The 19,040-nt window shown below is 51.7% G+C and overlaps 1 protein-coding gene across 3 annotated transcripts in view; it reads left to right on the top strand.

Moving 5' to 3' along the window:
* The window catches only part of NHSL3 (NHS like 3), a 76,282-nt gene extending 58,837 nt beyond the window's left edge, over nt 1-17,445 (top strand). For all 3 annotated transcript variants that reach the window (XM_077337367.1, XM_077337368.1, XM_077337369.1), the window contains exons 2-7: nt 1,551-1,706; nt 2,783-2,838; nt 5,936-6,053; nt 6,460-6,576; nt 7,111-10,227; nt 15,136-17,445. In XM_077337367.1, coding sequence (XP_077193482.1) covers nt 1,551-1,706; nt 2,783-2,838; nt 5,936-6,053; nt 6,460-6,576; nt 7,111-10,227; nt 15,136-15,158 — 3,587 coding nt within the window. In that variant the 3' untranslated portion in view covers nt 15,159-17,445. The remainder of the gene's footprint in view (nt 1-1,550; nt 1,707-2,782; nt 2,839-5,935; nt 6,054-6,459; nt 6,577-7,110; nt 10,228-15,135) is intronic.
* Nucleotides 17,446-19,040: the final 1,595 nt, after the last annotated feature.

The following is a 19,040-nucleotide window of genomic DNA, read 5'->3' as shown; positions in this document are numbered from 1 at the left end:
ACGAGGGAACCCTTTCTCAGTAGAATCCAGGATTTTAAAAATAGAAGGCATTGGGGTGTGTTTCAGTGGCTGCTTCTCTGTGCCAGAGAAGAATAACAGCAGCTGAATTGCTAGTTCAGAGGCTGTGCAAACCATGGTAGCAGTGTGAAAAGGAAGGTCTACCTGATGTAATTCTGTTCAATCTTTTTCCTTGCTTTGTGGGTGCACAAGATGCTCAGATTCTCCTGGCATCAGTCATGTGATCCTGCCCTGAGCTGCTGCCGCTGCCGATTCAGTTTCCTTGTTTTAAAGGCATAGGCTTTGGACAGATGGGGCAGGGAAGGGGCAACGCTGGTGTCAGATCTCACCTGTGCCGGTGGAGGGCAGATGACTGTAAGAGGATCCAGACGGCTGCCATAGTTACAGGAGGCTGTGATGGAGTTCAAGCCCAGCTGAGTCCCAGGAGTTTCTCTGGCTGTGTCTGTTGGTTTATTTATTTTGGGAAAGGAGCATCCTGCTTTCCTGCCACCAAAGCAACGTATAAATCACAGGGAAGACATTAAAAAGCTTAGCTGTGTAACTCCCTTCAGGGAAACATTTGGAAGCCTTTTACTGCAGAGCAGAGATGGGAAGGTTTGTGACCCCCCATGGCTGAGCACCTGCTTGGCATGCCAAAGTTCCCAAGTTCAGTACCCAGCATCTCCAGTTTGTTTGTTTGTTTGTTCATTCATTTACCACCCTCCACAAAGGCTCAGGGCGGTTTACAGGAAACAGGAGAAGCGATAACAGCAATATTATAATATTATAACAACAACAACAATTAACATGATAATAACAGTAACATGAGAGAATAATGGAACTGCAAAAGAGCCTCAGCTCAACTCTTACCCAGTGGGTTGAGTAGATTCGCAGCAGTCATAGTGGGGGGGGGGGGCTGGGGCCAATTGGAAGCAATGGTTTGGGTCGACCTCAGCCAAACGCCTGGCAGAGGAGCTCCCTTTTGCAGGCCCTGCAGAACTGTTTAGGTTTAAAAAAGGACCAGGAGCTTCTCTGCGATGTGAAGGGGTTCGGCCTTGGGGAGCTGCTGCCAGTCTGAGCAGACAAGCCTGCAGTTAACATGCACCAGCCTCTTGGGGAGAGAGGTTCCTTAAGCAACTGAGTGCCCCTGTCTCTGTGTTAGAGTAGGGGTGGTCAAAATGTAGCTCTCCAGATGTGCATGATTTACAGCTTTGCTGGCAGGGGCTCATGGGGATTGTAGTCCATGGACATTTGCTGTCAGGGACTCATGGGGATTGCATTTGCTGGCAGGGGCTCATGGGGATTGCAGTCCCTGGACATTTGCTGGCAGGGGCTCATGGGAATTGTAGTGCATGGACATCTGGAGAGCCACGGTTTGGCCACCCCTGAGTATCCATCATGAATGCATTAGAATCCAAATTTCCAGAGGAGCAACATCCCACATGGACTTTGTTCAATGGCCTCAGGCAATCACCGCTTGGCCCTGTTCTGAGGCTGTCGACAACCTCAACGAGGCACCAGGCTAAGCACCCCCCTCCATTCTCTGCTTGCAGGTGCTGCTAAGTCCGACAACAACAAGCGATTGAGTGTCCAGTACAAGGCGGGTGAGGAGCAGCCTGACAATGTTTTCTTCCCCTGCAACCGCCCCCCACACCTGGAGGAGCTGCATATCCAGGCCCAGGCTGGGCTCAAGTCTCTGCAGAACCAAGGTACTGAGCTGGGTTGGCCTGGGCCAGGGAGGGGAGGTTCTAGTTCTGAGTCTCTTATTGAGCCCCATTGTGCTGCCGTCCCTGCCTGTGTAGCTTCCCTGCTCTTTGCCTGAGATTTCTCCCTGGGCTGGGAGTAGGCAGGTCCTTGGGACACCCTTATGAATGGGTCTGCCCCATGGTTGGGAGCCTCTGCCCACTCCTAATATGTGCTCAGAGGCAGTCGAATCCTGTTATGGAATTGTGGCAGGTAGTAGTCCTGTTACCCTGCTGAGACAAGATTTGCAAGGACGGTTAACAGAAGGCCTGGTTCACAACGTAATAGGTGAGCTTCAGAGCCGCAGGGAACTATTCCTCAAGTGTCTCTGCCTCCCCTTAGTCTGAAGATAATTTCTGTGCGGCCTGAAAGCTTGCAGATTGGTTGGCCCCTTTCCTGGGGAGGCAACAGAGGCGTGGAGTCTCTTGCTCCCTCGGCTGGAAGTTTTGGACGGCCTTTCCCTCCCTCCAACCACCCACCCCAGAGATAAAACGGCATTGGCCAAGTGTGTGTTTGCAGTGAGGGACTCGCAGGAGCGGAGCAGAGTCCAGTGTGCACAGTGTGGGACTTTCCGCTTGGAAGGACACCACTCTGGCCCCTCTCGCTCTGCTGCCCTTTGCCGTGGGCCTTGGTCACATGCAGGTGTCCTCCAGCCAAACGCTTGGGACCCTGTTCTCCCAGGTCTCCAGGAAAGAGAAGCAAGGGGGAATAGCATTCCTCCCTGTGTTGCCCCTTCCTGCTGTCCTCCCTTCCCCCATCATTTCAGCCTAGGGTTGCCAAATCTGCTGGGGAATCCCTAGAGATTTGATGGGTGGAGCCTAGGGAAGGCAGGGCTTGGGGAGCGGAGGGGCCTCAGTGGAATATAATGCCGTAGAGTCCATCCTCCAAGGAATCTGTTTCTGTTTCTGGGGAACTGATCTCTGTAGTGTGGAGATCAGCTGCAGTTCTGAGACCTCCAAACTCCACCCTGTTTTGGTCACTGGGGATCAGGATGGATGCCATCATCCCCTGGGTGGCTGACGTCCCTCCTCTTGCCTTTTAGAGAAACACAAACAGACCAAACGGGCCTGGGATCAGAGCGACGCCAACAGCATCCAGGTAAGCAGCTTTCCTCGGGGCATCTGCACCCAGGTATCCCACTGGAGTGACGTGGCCTCTGTGGGGCCCACTGGTGGCAGCTTCCCCACAGCATCTGCCTCCCCTCGACTCAGGCAGGCTCTGGGCTATTTTCCTGCTACTTTGGTGGAGTCTGTGTGCCAAGATGGGAGTGCTCCTTGCTGGGGGACTAGTGGGTGGTGGGGTTATCTAAATCTGGCACTGTTGAAGGAGACAATTTGGGCCTGATCGTAGGCCATTCTTGCAATTGCCTGAGAGTGTCCAGCTACTCAGGGATCCTGAAAGGGGGCTGTGTCTGTGTGTCCAGCCTGCATGCAGAGAGAGTTTGGCAAACACAGATTTATCTGTATCTAAATGGGAAGAACGGTGGCGGTTATGGTCTCTGTTTCATGGTCTCTCCTGTTATGTGTACCTTGGGCAGGAACCAGCCACATTTTCCACCTTCAGCAGAAGAAAACAGGGAACCTTTCCAAGGCAATATGTTTGTGATAATGTATACAGTGAATATCAATTCAATTTCTTTTACAGTTCCTTTATATACCAGAAGGAACAACCATAACGACCTCTAGATAAATTCCGTTTTCATTGACTTCATCAGTGGTTGAATCCTCCAATCCTAAATTCAAAATGTACAGATTACTCTCCATATTACTCAAATTAAACAATGCAGTAAAGAATTACCTCAAATACACCTATCTCCAAAAACAGTTTGTAGTATCAAAGGTGGCAAAATCCTATCGCCTTTCCTATAAAATTAACAACACAAGTATATATCTAATCTTCTATATATCAATATTTGGGTTAATATTGTCAAATCACAATGAATATTGAAACCTTACCTTATATTACTATTTTAAAAATGTATAGGAAAGGCGATATTCATTGAATACATTATTACAAACATATTGCATTGGAAAGGTTCCCTGTTTTCTTCTGTTGATTGTTCATTGTGATCCTTTCTTTTTTCATACTGCATTTTCCGCCTTGGCTTGCCTGCAAGTTCTCATGCAAACTGTCCTTTCCCTTTTCCCGTGTTGGGATTGTTCTCTCGGGTTGGTCTTTTCTATGTTCCAGGTGTGTTTGCATAAGCAAATGGACTGCATCCATTTAATTTTTACTTGGGTAAACCTTTTGGGCTTCAGGCAGCAGAATTGGCCAGCTACAGGGAGGGAGAGTAACCAACCGCAGCAGAGATCTCTGAGCCTCCTAGGCTCCTAGGTACCCTTTGGGTACCCTCTGTCTGGGTGTGTTATCTGTTAGAGGCAAGTAAGGCTGCAGTCTTTTATCAGTCAACTATAATTTTAATTGTCTGTTTAAAAATATCCCTGGATAACTGGGAAGTCTCTTAAAAATATCTTTGCTTATGCAAATATGTCTGGGGTTCCAATGCCCCCTACATGTCATTGCCTTGGGAAAGGTAACCCTCAAGCTCTGCTGATATTAAATCAAGATTCTGCATTCAGGGAGCATTAATTCTAAGCCAGGAAAAGTGGTATTCTGCAACGTCAACTGAAAAGTGAGCAGAAGTACTTTCTGAACCTTGCACTGGTTTGCCCAATTCTGTTATTTGTGATGAAGGCACAGGGTGTGTATGTTCCGTAGGGCACTGAAGCTCTTCCTTTTATCCCCCTAAGTATCTTAGCCAGCAACTGTTCTGACATTCTGAGGTTTTACTAGATATCTACAAACTTGGACATGTATCTTCATGAGGGCTAGCAGCTTTGTTGGTTTTTCAATAATGAAATGAATTGCTGGCATTAGCCATTTAATTGCCCTGCGAGCCTTTTTGTGTCGTGTGAATATCAACAAACATGCTGATAAGGCAGTTCCAGTTAGGAGTGAAAGGGGTCTCTGGACATATGCAAAGTGCTTTCTCATAATTATTACCTTCTCCCTTTCTCAGGCTTCTGGATACAAGAGCATGCCCATTAATCTCGATTGAACCCCAACAGATATTTTTACACATTTATGTAACTAATTTTACCTCTAATAGATCCTTCCCCACCCCACTAACCAGTGTATGCCGTTCATATCTCAAAGGTATATCCAGCTTTTGGAAATGTAGCCAAAGGGCTCCTTACTTTGATTCCAGTCAAAAAGTGCAATTACCACGCAGCACCATCTAGTGGTCAGACAGGGTATTCCTTTCTGTACCTGTTTACCCATCCTACTTCTCTGAAGGGGCAGGCCATCACTTCTGGGGTTCCTTGAACACCGAAAAAATATTTAGAGGGTTCCATCATGGTCTAGAGTTTGAAAAAGGCTGCCTTAGGATAACCCAGGCAAACCTGATCCCATCAGCTCTTGGAAGCTAAGCAGGGTCAGCCCTGGCTAGTGCTTGGAAGGGCAATCTCCAAGGTCATGACATGGGGGCAGGCAATGGTAAGCCACCTCCAAATGTCTCTTGCCTGGCTTCCAGACAACCTTAGGATCTCACTTCCAAGCCATCCTTAACACTATTTTGCTCCCCTATATATTTGGGAAACAGCCTCCTGGGAGGAGACTGTCCGGGGCTCTGTCCGTCCAGGTCCACCCTGATTGGCCCTCCCCCTCCAGCTCCCACCCTCCCTCCTTGTCTGCTAGAAGCCTTGTGGCTGCAGCCTCCATTGTCGCCCACAAGGAGAGAGGCAGCGACAGGGCTTTGTGGCCTGCAGGTACACTCCTGCTGGGAGGGGGCCGGGGGGGGGGAGAGTTTGCAGCCTCCCTGCAGGCCGCAAAGTCCTGTTGCTGCCACGGGGGGGGGGGCTTTCCACTCCCTTTAGCCCACTTTCTGGGCCAAAGGGAGCCGCGGCCACCCTCTCACGCCCTCCTTCTTGCCGCCCCTTTCAAAGCCCCTTTTTAAAACGGGCTTTGATACTAGTATGATAAATAAATGAATCCTTAAGCAGGGCACAACTCATTTGCCTATTGGGAGGGCTCCTGCTAGACTGTGCATCTGACTAGACCTTTGGTCGACTTCACATTGCTGCAGAGGTTTTCAAAGATCAGCAGGGTCTGGAGGTTGGCTTTTTCTTCTGAGGAAGGACCTAGGATGGAATCATGTTCTCCATTCTCTTCCTTCCCTTTGGCCACGACACAGTCTTCCCGTTCATCTGCCGAGGGGGATGACCTCTCGATTCGAAGCAAGACTCCGTCATGCACGACAGAGAACTCGGAGGATGCGCTGTCCGTCCGTTCGGAGATGATCCAGCGGAAAGGTACCAGTGTAAAACAGGAGGCCTGGAAGACAGGGGTTGGAAATATGGTGTTCTTTCCTCACCCATCTGTAATGGCACGGGGTGGGGTGGGAGCATGCCTTTTACTTCCAGCTGGTACACTGAAATGGCAGCACATTGCAGAACACGGGAGCAGTCTCTTGGAGAAAGAGCCAGGATGTAAATTTGGATGGCAGGGATGTCCCTGCCTTTGGACTTGGCCCAGAACCATCTTCCCGATTCTCCTCCCGGGCTCTGAATTCCTTCCATGAAGAGAAGGTGTTGTGAGACAGCACACACACAGGCAGATTTCTTTGTTCCATTTCTCAGAGTAAAAATCCTGCAGGGCTGAATTTAAGCTCCCCTTGGCTCCCGCCGGCTTTAACTCAGTTCCTCTCTTGCCTTCCAGGCTCCACTTTTCGGCCGCATGACTCGTTCCCCAAATCCTCAATGAAGGGTGAGAAGAGAAGGAGGGAGCGGAGGACGACAGTTCTGGGCCTTCCCCAACACGTGCAGAAAGAGCTGGGTAAGTTCCATACCAGGCAAGAAAGTGGGGGGGGGGGGAGAGGGTGGCTCTTGCACCTCAAAACCTGCAGTTGGGGTAACAAAACCGAAGCTGGGTCAGTCTGTAAGAACTCCGTTCCCATTTTGAGCCTGCTGGTCACTTTAGGACGTGGCTTTTCCCAGGTGCTCAGTTTGCTCATGGAAAAGGGATTTGTGAGGAACAAACACGCATCTGCCTGGAATAATCCATTTAGTGCATTTAAACACATACATAACTTTACATTCTCATAATCACCTTGTGGGCTTGCAAACTGCTGTTCCTGTTTTACTTGCCCAAGGCTGCCAGGTGAGTTTATGGCCGCACTGGCATCCGAATCCAGCACTCATTCCGTTCAATGAACCTTACTGTTGGGGTGGTCAGAAAGAGAGGTCCACTTGCAGGCCTGAATGCCACTCCAGCTCACTTGCCTGTCAAAATGTGCAGCTTCTCAAGCTGTCCTCGAGACTCTTGGGCTCGCTTCCTCATCGCGTTGCCTTCTCTCTCCCTCCTCCCCAGGTCTGAGCAATGGATACGACTCGAAGAAACGCCCAGGCAGCATTGCTGTCAGAGCCAGTCCCAGTCCCCAGCCCCCGGCCAACAGAGCTGAGCTTTCTGGCAACACCATCCACATCCCCACGGTGGACGGAAAACTAGAGCCCACCGCTGTCCCGGAGGGCGGCGCCCGCGTCTCCCTCCCGACCTTGGAGCTGGAGGGAGCAGACTGTGCCCTCCAGCGCCACATCAACCGCATCTACTACGACGACTCACTGCTGGGGCGTAAGACAGCGGCCAAGCTGTCCCCCTTGGCCAGGCCCAAGTCGCTGGCCGTTCCCTGGATGACCACGCAGCCCGGCTCCCCGGAACTACTGCGCCCCGTCATGTCCATCTCCCCTCAAGGCACCTATCTCTCTAAGATCATCCCCAACGCTATCCTGCCACCCATGGTGGACGTCATCGCCCTTACCCGAGACAGGGTGTGCACGCTCAGCCGCTGCAGCTTGGCGACGGCCAGCCCGGCCTCCGTGCGCTCGCTGGGGCGCTTCCCCTCCGGCCCCCGCAGCCGCGAGCACTCGTCCTCCAGCGACAACTGGAGCCACTCGCAGTCCACCGAGACGATCGTCTCCAACACGTCCACCATCTCTTCCCACGGGGGCACCAACAGCCAGAAAACAAGCGAGGCGGGGCAGGACGGGAAGGGCCGATCGGGGGCCAGGCCTGACCTCGACCAGCTCAGTGCTTACAGCTCAGTGAGCAGGGCCAGCTCTGGCAGGATCAAGGCAGCCTCGGCCTCGCCCAACCTCCTGCGGCCCCCGGGGAGCAGCGGCCGGGCCTCGCCCGCCTACAGCACCAGCAGCATGGCGGACGGCTCGGACACCACCAGCGTGCGCAGCGACCACTCCACCTCTCGCAGCGTCTCCCTCCGGAAGATGAAGAAGCCTCCGGCACCACCACGGAGGACCTACTCCCTGTCCCAGAAGGCCCAGCAGCTGGAGGCCAGTGGGGCGCCCAAGTCCATGGGGCTGCCCCCCAAGCCGGAACGCAGGCCTCCGCGGGAAGGCAGTGAGGGGTGGGCTGCGGCCCGGCTAGGGAGTCCCAGCTTGGCTGGTGAGGATGATGTATTCTCCCCGTCCTCACAGAGCGAGGCGAGCAGCCTGGCCTGCTCTGCTGACCTCTCTCACGGCGGCCCCCTGCCCACCGACAGTCAGCAGGAGCTGCCTGCCAAGCAAGGCTCCCCGGACCACTTTGGCCGAACGATGTCGCCCTCCAGCGGGTATTCCAGTCAGAGCGGCACCCCCACCCTCCACACCAAGGGTCTCCTCTCCCACGCCTCGTCTCCCAGAAGCAAGAGACCGCAACCAAAGAAACCGGAGAGGGTCTGTTCCCTGCAGTCCCCTGGACTCTCGGTCTCCTCCTCCCTGACGTCCTTATCCTCCTCGGCATCAGATCCACCCCGTGCTGAGTCGCCCCCCTCGGGCGCTGCTCCTGCTCCAAATAAGGTGGACAGGTTCATTATCCCCCCTCACCCCAAGGTCCCGGCCCCCTTCTCCCCACCACCCTCCAAGCCTCAACAGGCCGAGCTCAGCACTGCCGATAACCCGCCCCGCACTTCGCCCTCTGCTGGCAAGGCCGAATTGGAGCCTCCCGTTCTTTCCAAGCCCATCAGCAGATCACCTCCTCCTTCTCCTCCTCCTGCTTACCACCCACCGCCACCCCCGGTGAAGAAGGTCAGCCTTGGCCCTGAAGTGCCAAGCGCCTCGGAAACCGAGCCCGACGCCCCTCAGGACGTGCAGTGGCCCCCACCGCCCCCGCCTGTGCCAGACGAGCACGATCTCTCCATGGCAGACTTCCCTCCCCCAGACGAGGCCTACTTCTCCTCGCTGCCTCTACCAGAAGCACAGCCGGCCGTGGCAGAAACACCTCCCGCTGAAGCCCAGGAGACTCCTCCCGCCGTGCAGCTGCTAGCTAACCAAAGAGCAGCGTCTGCCGAAAAGTGCAAAGAGCCCACTCCTTCGCCCTCCTTCTCCACCAAGGTCTCTTCCAAGATCCAGCAGCAGGGAGTCCTAGGTGCTGCCTCACTGCCAGCTCCCACCAGGGAGCCGCCTCCCAAGCTCCCCGCCGCGGGGGAAGCCTCCGGCTCTCAGTTCAGCCACCGAAAGGCTGCTGCCTCAGTGCCGGCAGCGCCCCAGCCCTCCGGCCTGCAAACCCAGCCAAGCCTTAAGAAGCTGGCAGGCGGCCCCCGCCCTGATCTCAAGAAGGAGCCGGCTTCTCGCAATAAGAGCAACCCCATGCCAAAGGAGGACGCCAGCCTGCCTATTGTCACCCCTTCTCTGCTGCAGATGGTGCGCCTGCGCTCGATCAACATGGATGCCCACAGTCCCGTGACGAGCCCGGCTGCAGCAAGGTCGCCCGTCGAACAGAACACGGACGACGCCAAGCCGCCCCAGGCGGCCCCCCAGAAGCCTATTCGCAAGTCGCTGTCGTTGAAGGGCCCTCCGGCGGGTTCCAAAGAAGCATCCCCTTCCAACCCGTTGCACAACGCCGTGCGCTCAAAGGCCTCCACCTTGTCTTCCAGGGATGCTATCGGCCTCGGAATGGCAGAGAGGAAAGCCAGGAACCGGCTGACTATGCCGGCACCCTCCACCGCGGCAACAGCCGCCGCCGGCGACACAAAAGAGGGCCAGCTGTCTCCGCTACACAAGTCCCCAGCCTCCACGGCCAGCTTCATCTTTGCAAAGAGCTCCAAAAAGCTGGTGATCGAGACCTCATCGTCTCCAGAGGCCCAAGCCAACCTCAAGAAGAACCTGGTTGCCGAACTGATGAACGTCTCTGGCCAGCGACCCGCGGCAGCCCCGGGGCTCAACCAGCAAGGCTCAGGAAAGCTCCAGGCCCAGAAGAAGCCCCAGAAGATCCCCCCGCCCATAGCCAAGAAGCCTTTGTTAGCACCAGGGCACCTGCCGTCATCGCCCCAGAGCCCAAAGCCACCTGGAGTGGAAGAGCTGAGCTCCTCTCTGCCGGCTGTTGGAGACAGGACTAAGAGTGCAGTGACTGAGAACCAGGCCTCTCTCGGGGAGGCGGGGAGGAAAAGCCCTCCTGCAGGGCCGGAGATGCTGCTGCAGAGCCCCCCAGCACAAGGTAAGGGGACTGTGCAGAGTGGGGAGAGGGAGGTCCCCATTCAGGTGATCCTGGCAGCTCTACTGGGAGGCAAGTCCCGTAGTCTTCAGCTGGGGCAAGAGTCATGCTCCCTCCTTGTTGACACAGTGGTGGAAAGTACCATCAATTGCAGCCAAGCCAGTTTATGGTTGATCCTGTAGGGCAGGGGTAGTCAACCTGTGGTCCTCCAGATGTTCATGGACTACAATTCCCATGAGCCCCTGCCAGCGTTTGCTGGCAGGGTCTCATGAGGATTGTAGTCCATGAACACAGGTTGACTACCCCTGCTGTAGGGTTTTCGAAGCAAGAGACGGGCAGAAGCAGTTTTGCCATTGTCTCCTCTGTGTGACAACCCTGGACTTCCTTGGTAGTCAACTTTCCAAGCCCTACCTGGGCCTGATTGTGCTTAGCATGTGAGATCTGATTGAGGCCAGGCTTGCCCCGGCTGTCCATGTCAAGGTTCCTGTTGAAATCCGTGTTTCTCACAAGTTTTCTTTCTTTCAGATTTTCCTGTATATTTTTAAATGTTTCCATCTGTCATGAGCATGTCTGCTTATTTATATGCTTTATTGGTACCCCCCTTCTTCCCAATGGGCGCCCCCACAAAGCGGCTTGCAATATTCCCTTCTCCACTTTATCTTCCCAAAGTAGGCTGCGTAAGTGGCCCAAGGTCGCCGGCAAGCCGCACCTTTCATCTTCCGGATAAAGGAGTGAGAATTCTTATTGAAAGGCTTTTGTGGTCTGGCCCATAATTTACTTTGCAGGTGGATGGTTGACTTCCCTCTGGGGCTTGAGAAAAAAGATTCTCCAACCTGTCCTCACTGATATCCATAGCCCTTTTCATGTCCAGTCCTTGCATGCAGCCTAGAAAGCCTTTTTAAAAGAAATCACAGCCCCTATATTTTGGATGGCAAAGAAGTTGAGGGCAGAGAGTGTGAAAGACAGGGAGCTGCCCATTGCCTTGTCTTTCCTTGTCTAATTTCTGCTGCTTTCTCAAATTGAATCCCCCCCCCCCGGCTGGTTAGTACTGCTATCCCCCCCAGCTTTGCTTTATCTCATCCTTGATGATAGTTCTGTTCGTTTTTGTCCTTAGGTTTAGGTAAACCCTCAAACATTCCTTCCCTCTTTCCTACTGTCCAGGTGCAGCCAAGGTTCATGGCCACATGATCAATGTATCAAGAGTTCCCCCTTTCTCTTGCCTCTAACCATTCCAACATTTTGGTTCCCTTCCTGTCTTACTTCCCGTATTTTTGGCATGGGCTTCCTATTACTATGCTCGTCTGTCCGTAATCCCTGCTGCTTGTTTATTTATTATTACATTTATTTATTATTACATTTATATATACTGTCCTCCCCGGAGGCTCAGTGTGGTTCACGTGGAACATAGGAACAAGCACAATACACTGAAGTCATTAATCATAGAACAATGGAACAATAAATAGTAAACAGTGAGAATACATTCATAACTGGAACATACTGATGAGCCCATGAATGGTCAGTACAGGCATTAGGGGCTGTTTTCCGCTTGTTGCATGCCTCCCCTTTTCCAGTTTCCCCTCATTGGCTTCTCTACCTGTATCTTCACTTTAAGCGGGCTGTTCTTCCATTGAGAAAGGCCTTGCTTCTTTCTCTGCCATCTATACTCTCCTTTTCAAGGTCTTTGTTCCACAGGCACCAGTCTTCTGGTAAAGCCAGAGGTTATTTCCAAGTATCTCTGCCTGCATCCGTGCTTTCCCCCTGTTGCTCCCTATCCTGAGAATGGCCCTTTCAACTGAGCCTCCAGCCTCCCATTTGGATGCCTAACAAACAGTCCATCTGAACAAGAGGGTCCAAATTCTCGGTTGCTTCCATTGTCATCATTTTATCTGGAATGGTTGTCATTTGTTCAAAAAGGTCATGACCAGCCACAGTGGCCCGTGCAGAATCCCACACAAAAGACAAAATCCACATGTGAACTTATCAGTATTGCATACCTAGATAAGAGCTTTAAAGTCATGATGGACTTAGGTTGACTCTAGCCAGGCTTGGAAAGGAAGTGAGCTGAGGCGGTCTGCCATTGCTTTCCTCTGCAGAGTCTTCCTTAGCAGCCGCCCATTCCAGTAGCGACCCTGCTTAGCTTCTGAGATCTGATGATATCGCCTTCCCTCCCAGGTCTTTATGAAGGCCAACCAAATTGACAGAAAACATTGTGCAACCTTTCAGGCTCACCAGAACTCTTCATTGAGTTGGATTTCAGGCACTCGTAGCACGCGCTAGGGGCCCCCACATTCCAGGGGCCCCTCACAGTGCCTTCCTCCCATGGATCAGGGTTGTAGCGTCTCTCCTCCCCCCTTTTCCCTCTTGGAGTGACACCCCTTTCCACTGTGAGGGACCCATTCCCCCCCCCACCAGTCTGGGTGTTCCTGTACTTAGGAGGGCCCTGCAAATCCTTAAACTGGCTATCCTTAAACCACTCCTTCTGGGTGTTACAGATTTAAAATATTGAACAGAGAAAATAAAGCCGATTTTTCAAGTCATGGTTTTTAAAACTTGTCCATACCAGCATTTGGTGCAGGAGCTGTGCCACCCTGTCGCTTGAAATGGCTGCAGTTGTCAGGCTGCAGCTCTTCCCTCGCAAGAAGCAGAAAACAAAAAAGAGTGACCTCCATGTTCACTAAGTTAGGACTGAGACTCCATTACTGCTGAGTGGCACTCCAGCAGTTTCCAGATTGCGCTCCCATCATTTCAAAATAGTCTGTGGCTATTTTCCCTGACTTTGAACAGTAATGGCAGCGCCACTTGCCCCAGGGAAGACTAAGTGTATTGCCACAGCAATCCTACAAAAGCTGTTGAACAGACCCAAGTAGGATTCTGAGTCTATCTGCTTAGAAAAAATCTTCAGTTCCCCTTGCTTGCATTGACCTCTGCATGTGCCTTTCCCCTTCATTTGTATTACAGTCCACACAGGCTTAAAAAAAGAATTCTTTCCTCAAGGTTCTATCTCAGCCTTTCTCAACTTTTTTACCACTACGAACCCCCTGAAACATTCTTCAGGCTTTGAGAAACCCCAGAACTGGTGTGATTGTACAGAATATGGTTGAGAAGCATAGCTGTGCACATGCCCATGCGGGGCCCCCCCTTCCCTTCTCCAGGCCTATCATTGGCAACAAGCTGGGTGACCTTGGGCTCGCCACAGCACTGAGAAAGCTGTTCTGACCGAGCAGTAATATCAGGGCTCTCTCAGCCTCACCCACCTCACAGGGTATCTGTTGTGGGGAGAGGAAAGGGAAGGTGATTGTAAGCCACTTTGAGACTCCTCTGGGCAGAGAAAAGCAGCATATAAGAACCAACTCTTCTTCATTGGGGGGGGGACGGCAGGTCAACATGGCCATATATGGTCACATCACCCTAAAAATGTTAAATAACCATTTAAAAATAGATTAAAGATTAATTACCAGTGCTCCTTTCCCCCTTTTAAGTCTTCAAGAGCGGGGAATGTGGGAGAGACTTGACTCTTGTTGGTGGGGCTGGAAGTGTGGTAGGGGACAACTGTGTGCCACATTGATTCTCATGAGGGGTGACAGCTATCCATCCCTTAGGAATTGTGAGTTGTTGTGAGGAGCCATTCCAGTGTTGGATCTTGTGGATCCATCTATCCTCCCCCTCCTTCCATCTATTGCCGTCTCCCTCACATAATGTTTTGACAGGAAAGGTTCTTCCTTTTTGGGTGTAACTAGAGAGCAGCTTAGCCAAAAACTCCATAAACATTTTTGATGGGAAAGAGGGATTGGGGAGGGGGGGCGGGGTGAGAGAGCTGTGTAACAATGTAGACCCTCCTGCCTCCCACCTTTCTGTGGTGTTTTCTGCCACAGCTGGTATCCTTTTCTTTTTTTAAGCACAAGTGTCAGTCCTCACCCCACCTCAGTCACGCAGCCAAATCACCTGGGTGCCATTGGGAAGCCAAAACAGAATGAGGGTAGTCCCCATTGGCCAGGGGTAGTCAAACTGCGGCCCTCCAAATGTCCATGGACTACAATTCCCAGGAGCCCCCTGCCAGCGAATGCTGGCAGGGGGCTCGTGGGAATTGTAGTCCATGGACATCTGGAGGGCCGCAGTTTGACTACCCCTGCCATTGGCAGTTAAACAGAGGAAAATGGCACCGCCAGCAGCAGAAAGCAGGGTTACCTCATCAGGCAAACATTTCCCCCTCTTTTCACACACATCCCTAATAGGATACTGTTGGAAAATCCAGGAGGTGAATTATTGCAATAGCACAGCCGTTTCAATCCTGTGGTAAATCTCTGCTGACAGGAGGGATTTCCATCAGCGGACCTCTCCTTCTACAGTGCAAATTGCTCTCCTGAGAGGTTACTTTTGGGGTACAGAAGGAACATCCCCCGCCCCTGAGGGGGAGTCTGCAAGACTAAGTGTATTCCCACAGCAAGCCTACAAAAGCTGTTGAACAGACCCAAGGAGGATTCTGTCCTGTTAGTGGAAATTTCCCATCTGGTCCAGCCATGAGTCAGATTGCTGAAGGTGGAGGCCTCTGTCTTCAGGATGTGACTGGGATGGCCACAGGGTGGGGACGGTTCAGCCGAGCCCTGAAGGGCTGTTTTCAGTTATAGAGGATGGGGCTCTGTAATTCTGTGTGCTGTGGCTGGGGGGGGGGGGGTGAGTATTTTCAACATTTGAATGTATTCTGCCAGTCGGTTCCCATTTGGCCATGGAGCAGAATTCCAGCTTGACTGGAGACGTAACTTCTATTATTTTGAGCACACAGAGCAGTCGTTGTGAGAGGTGGTGATGTCGAAAAAGCCTGTCCAGTACGGCAGAATTCAAATCCAGGTCTCACGCTCCCGATTCCTACTCTCCAGAGCGAGAGCTAAGCTGACCCGCCTCTTCTTCTTGCAGGTCTATGGGAGGAAACGGCGTAAGGGAAGAGCTTGTGCTGCCCCCACCTCAAGATACAGGAATCAAAAACAAAACACAAACCGAATCTCAGGGACCCGAGCAGGCCGGACGAGGATCCCAGACGTGGCAGCGAGGAAGAATAACCGCCTTAGCCTCTGAAGGCCTTGATATTTATGCAAAAGTTGTGCTGGTTTCACTTTCTTCAATCATACACCTTTCTTTTACCACTTTCGCACATAGTCCCTTCCATCTCCCCCCTCCTCCCCCTTCCTGGTCTGGAGAGCTAGAGCCTTGAAGGCTTTCTTGGCTGGGTTTGCTGGTGTGCCCATCCTTTGCTCTTCCCCTTGAAGGGTTCTGTGTGTGCGTGTGTGTGCGTGTGTGCATGAGAACTTTTCCACAGAAGAAAGCTTCCCCCTCTACCGTCTGCAGGAGGAGTGGCTGGCTGAGTTGAAGCTGCGTGGTGCTGTGTTTCCCAGAGGGATGCTCCATTTTTCTTGGCGGGGTGGGGGATGCATTCATTGCCAACTGGCAAGGGGTGGAGGAAACCAGTCTGTTCTTAGGCACCTGGAATTGTACGAAATGAAAGCACTTTTCAAACAAGACTGTAACCACAGCAAGGACTGCAGTGATGGAGAACTCCTGCTTCGGTTTGCCGGATGTTGCTTACATCGTACGGACCCGCAAACATATCCTTCTGTTGGCCCTTGACAGCTCAGTGAAGCACAGTGCTGTGCCAAGCACACGTGTGATTCATTTTTGCAAACCTGTCCTGTCACATGTAGCTGGTTTGTTGAGGCGATTACCCAGCTCCAAGTCTAGGCCTGTTCATAAGTCACAGAGAACAGATGTATAGATTCAAATGTGTAGCTGTGTTGGTCTGAAGTAGCACAATAAAATCGGAGTCCAGTAGCACCTTTAAGACCAACAAAGATTTATTCAGGGCGTGAGCTTTTGAGTGCTTGCACTGGACTCTGATTTTAGAGAACACATGTACAATCCATGTGTGGTGAAGGTTTTTCTTGAGTAATTCTCATGTGACGTTCAGTGCACATACAACTGAACACGTGACTGAAGCTGCACATTTATCTGGGCAGTGGTTTTATGTGTAGAGTGAATGCACATTGGCTCCTCCTTATAAACCAAATTGCAAACGTATAGGCAGGATGTATACGCATTCAGTGTAACTTATGAACATGGCTTCTGTTATAGCACAAATTGGGGTACAGGCAGGGCTGAGGATGGGATGGGGAGAGGAGAGAAGAACAGATGACTGTATAGAAATGCACAGAATCCTTCCAGTCCTTCCTCTGCTGGCTTTCGTGCATCTGGTTTTGTTGTATCCTGAGACTACAATGTCTGGGGGAAAGAGGAAATTGCCCCTTTAGGGATCAGCTTTGAATTCTTTTCCATGAAGGTGGGAGATCATGGTGAGATGGCTGAGATTCCCCAGCTGCTCCTGGAGGACATTCCTGAAAACTTCTGCATGTACCCCAAGCACAGTTTAAAGGCCACAATCTGAAGGGTGATAATAATTTGAGATGTCTCAGGAGTTGCTACTGCTCGTTCATTTTTGGTGCCCTTGGGTGGTGCTCAGCCTGGGAAAGAGATTGTTTTCAGGCCCCTTCTTCTTCCCCACTAACCAGCCAAGTTTGCTAAACTGCCCTCCTTTCCAGTGCCTAGAGAAAGGCGGGCTCTTAAGGGTGAATTTAGGATTGTAAGCCCTACCAAAACCCCCCTCGGCATTCCAACTCCCCCTTGATGCTGCTGTCTTACCAAGTGTGCCTGAGGACACAAGCCCTGCCAGAGGGCCCTTTCCTAGGAAGAGGTACACTTGACTGCCTGCTCACAGACAAGCCCACCCAGCGGGGGCCAAAGCAGCTGTGGGAATGTTACATGTGGTGGAGGGGGTGGGGGGGGGCTTTCCTTCCAGTTAGGCCATTCTTCTAGACCAGGCTCCACGCTTTGAAGGCAGGAGAGGTGCAACAGAAGAGAACCTCCAGCATGCTTGTCCCGGTTGCTGGATAAAAAAAGCATTTTAGAAGTGAGACCAAACCCCCTCTGATATTTCCTCCTACTTCCCTTTGCGCCTTTTGTTTTCTGTTCTCTAGTAATGTTAGATGACAGATTTCTATACTTTTGAAAAATCCTGGGGTCATTTTGCTTTGATTTCCATGATTGTAAAACAGGAAACAAAAAAAAAATTAAAACTACCTTTGAGAAAGGGAGGAGTAAGAAGATGGCAAACTCCCATTTTAAAAGAAGTTATCTTTGTAAAGACAAATGATTAAAGCCTGCTTGCTGTCTCTTTTATCGCTTGGCCACAGCATTGTATTTCTTAGGAGGATGGGGGGCGGGGTCAAAAGGAATCTCCTGAGAAGAGACAAAAGGCAAGGCAAGCTGGAACAGCAGTGAGAGGTCCTCGTCATGGATGCTTGAGGCTGATCCTACATTGAGCAGGGGGTTGGACTAGCTGGCTTGCATGGCCCCTTCCAACTCTATGGTTCTGTGATTCTAAGCGTTTTCCTGCCACAGGATGGAATCCCCTCTGCATGCCCCACCCATCAGACAAAGTTGTGTTGCCTTTCAGAAGGCTTTCAGGCTTTGCTATAGAAGAGCTTGAGCACTTGAATTCCCACCCACCACCGGAGAGACACAATTCCCACCCACCACATGCATTCCCAACCACTGGCAGATTTTATCAGTAATGCATGATTTTTTTTTAATTATTGGAAGAGGGTTATTTTTAAATAAAGTGGGGGAGAGGAAAGGTGGACAAGGACCCTGGAAAAGTTAACTCTTCTGCCTGTTCCAGTGTCCAACCCAAAGGCATATGCCTCTTTCCCACTAGCATGTTTAAAGCAATCTGCCCTGGTATGTGTTGTGGGTTATTTATTTATAATTATATTTATATACCGCTGCTCATGGATGTTTGTGGCGGCTTACAAGAATTGACAAAACACAATAAGCCCCCCCAACAATACCCTTAAAATATAACAATATAAGATCACACTAAAACAAGATGGCCAACCATCAGCCTTCCCCCCCTCCGTTCAACATGTAGGTCAAGAAACTGGGAGCGAGGATCCTAGCTGATCTTTGTTGGTCTCAGATGGAGATCTCAGATGGCAACACCAGGGAGCCACTTCCAGACTAGTCCCACCCCCACGGATACTTTATGAGGTAATGTTTACACTTGGTGGTTGCATGATTCCAGCATCATATCCAGCATAATCCAATCCAATCCCATTTGCAGCACACACTGAATTCCCTTTTGAGACCTTATGAACTGCAGACTAGGGGCTTCTTTCAACATTTCTTGAAACACCATTCCTTCCTGGCTCTGTCCCCTTTATTCCGAACATCCAACCTGAAGAGTCCCCGACACCGCTCAAAAGGTTATCGATTGGGGAGATGTTGTGGGTTGGTCCTTAAGAGCAGTGGTCCCCAACCTTTTTATCACCGGGGACCGGTCAACACTTGACAATTTTACTGAGGCCCGGACGGGGGTAGTCTTTTGCCAAAGGATGTCGCTACCGCCTGAGTCCCTGCTCCACTTGCTTTCCCGCCGTCTGCTGGGGGGCTCTGCCTGCAGCAGCTGCGCAGTGCCACGCCAAGGGGGAGCCCCAGCCATGGTGGCCGCCAGAGAGCACAAAAGGTGAGCTGGCGGCAGAGTGGCAGGGCAGCCCCCCAGGCAGCAGCCAGAAAGGAGGACAAGGAGGAGTCGAGGACCGGTACCAACTGATCTGCGGACCGGCACCGGTCCCCGGACCAGGGGTTGGGGACCACTGCTTAAGAGAATGGTCTTGAGGCCGCTTTCTCAGAAACTAGTTTTAAGCCATGCCAGAACGCTATGAGCCCTGTTAAGTTGGGCTTTGCTGAGTTGGGCTCTACTGAAAGACAAATAG

This window comes from Paroedura picta, chromosome 5 (genome assembly GCF_049243985.1).
Source record: "Paroedura picta isolate Pp20150507F chromosome 5, Ppicta_v3.0, whole genome shotgun sequence".
Classification (NCBI taxonomy): domain Eukaryota; kingdom Metazoa; phylum Chordata; class Lepidosauria; order Squamata; family Gekkonidae; genus Paroedura; species Paroedura picta.
The sequence above is the reverse complement of the archived record's forward strand: the minus strand, read 5'-3'. Positions and strand labels throughout refer to the sequence as shown.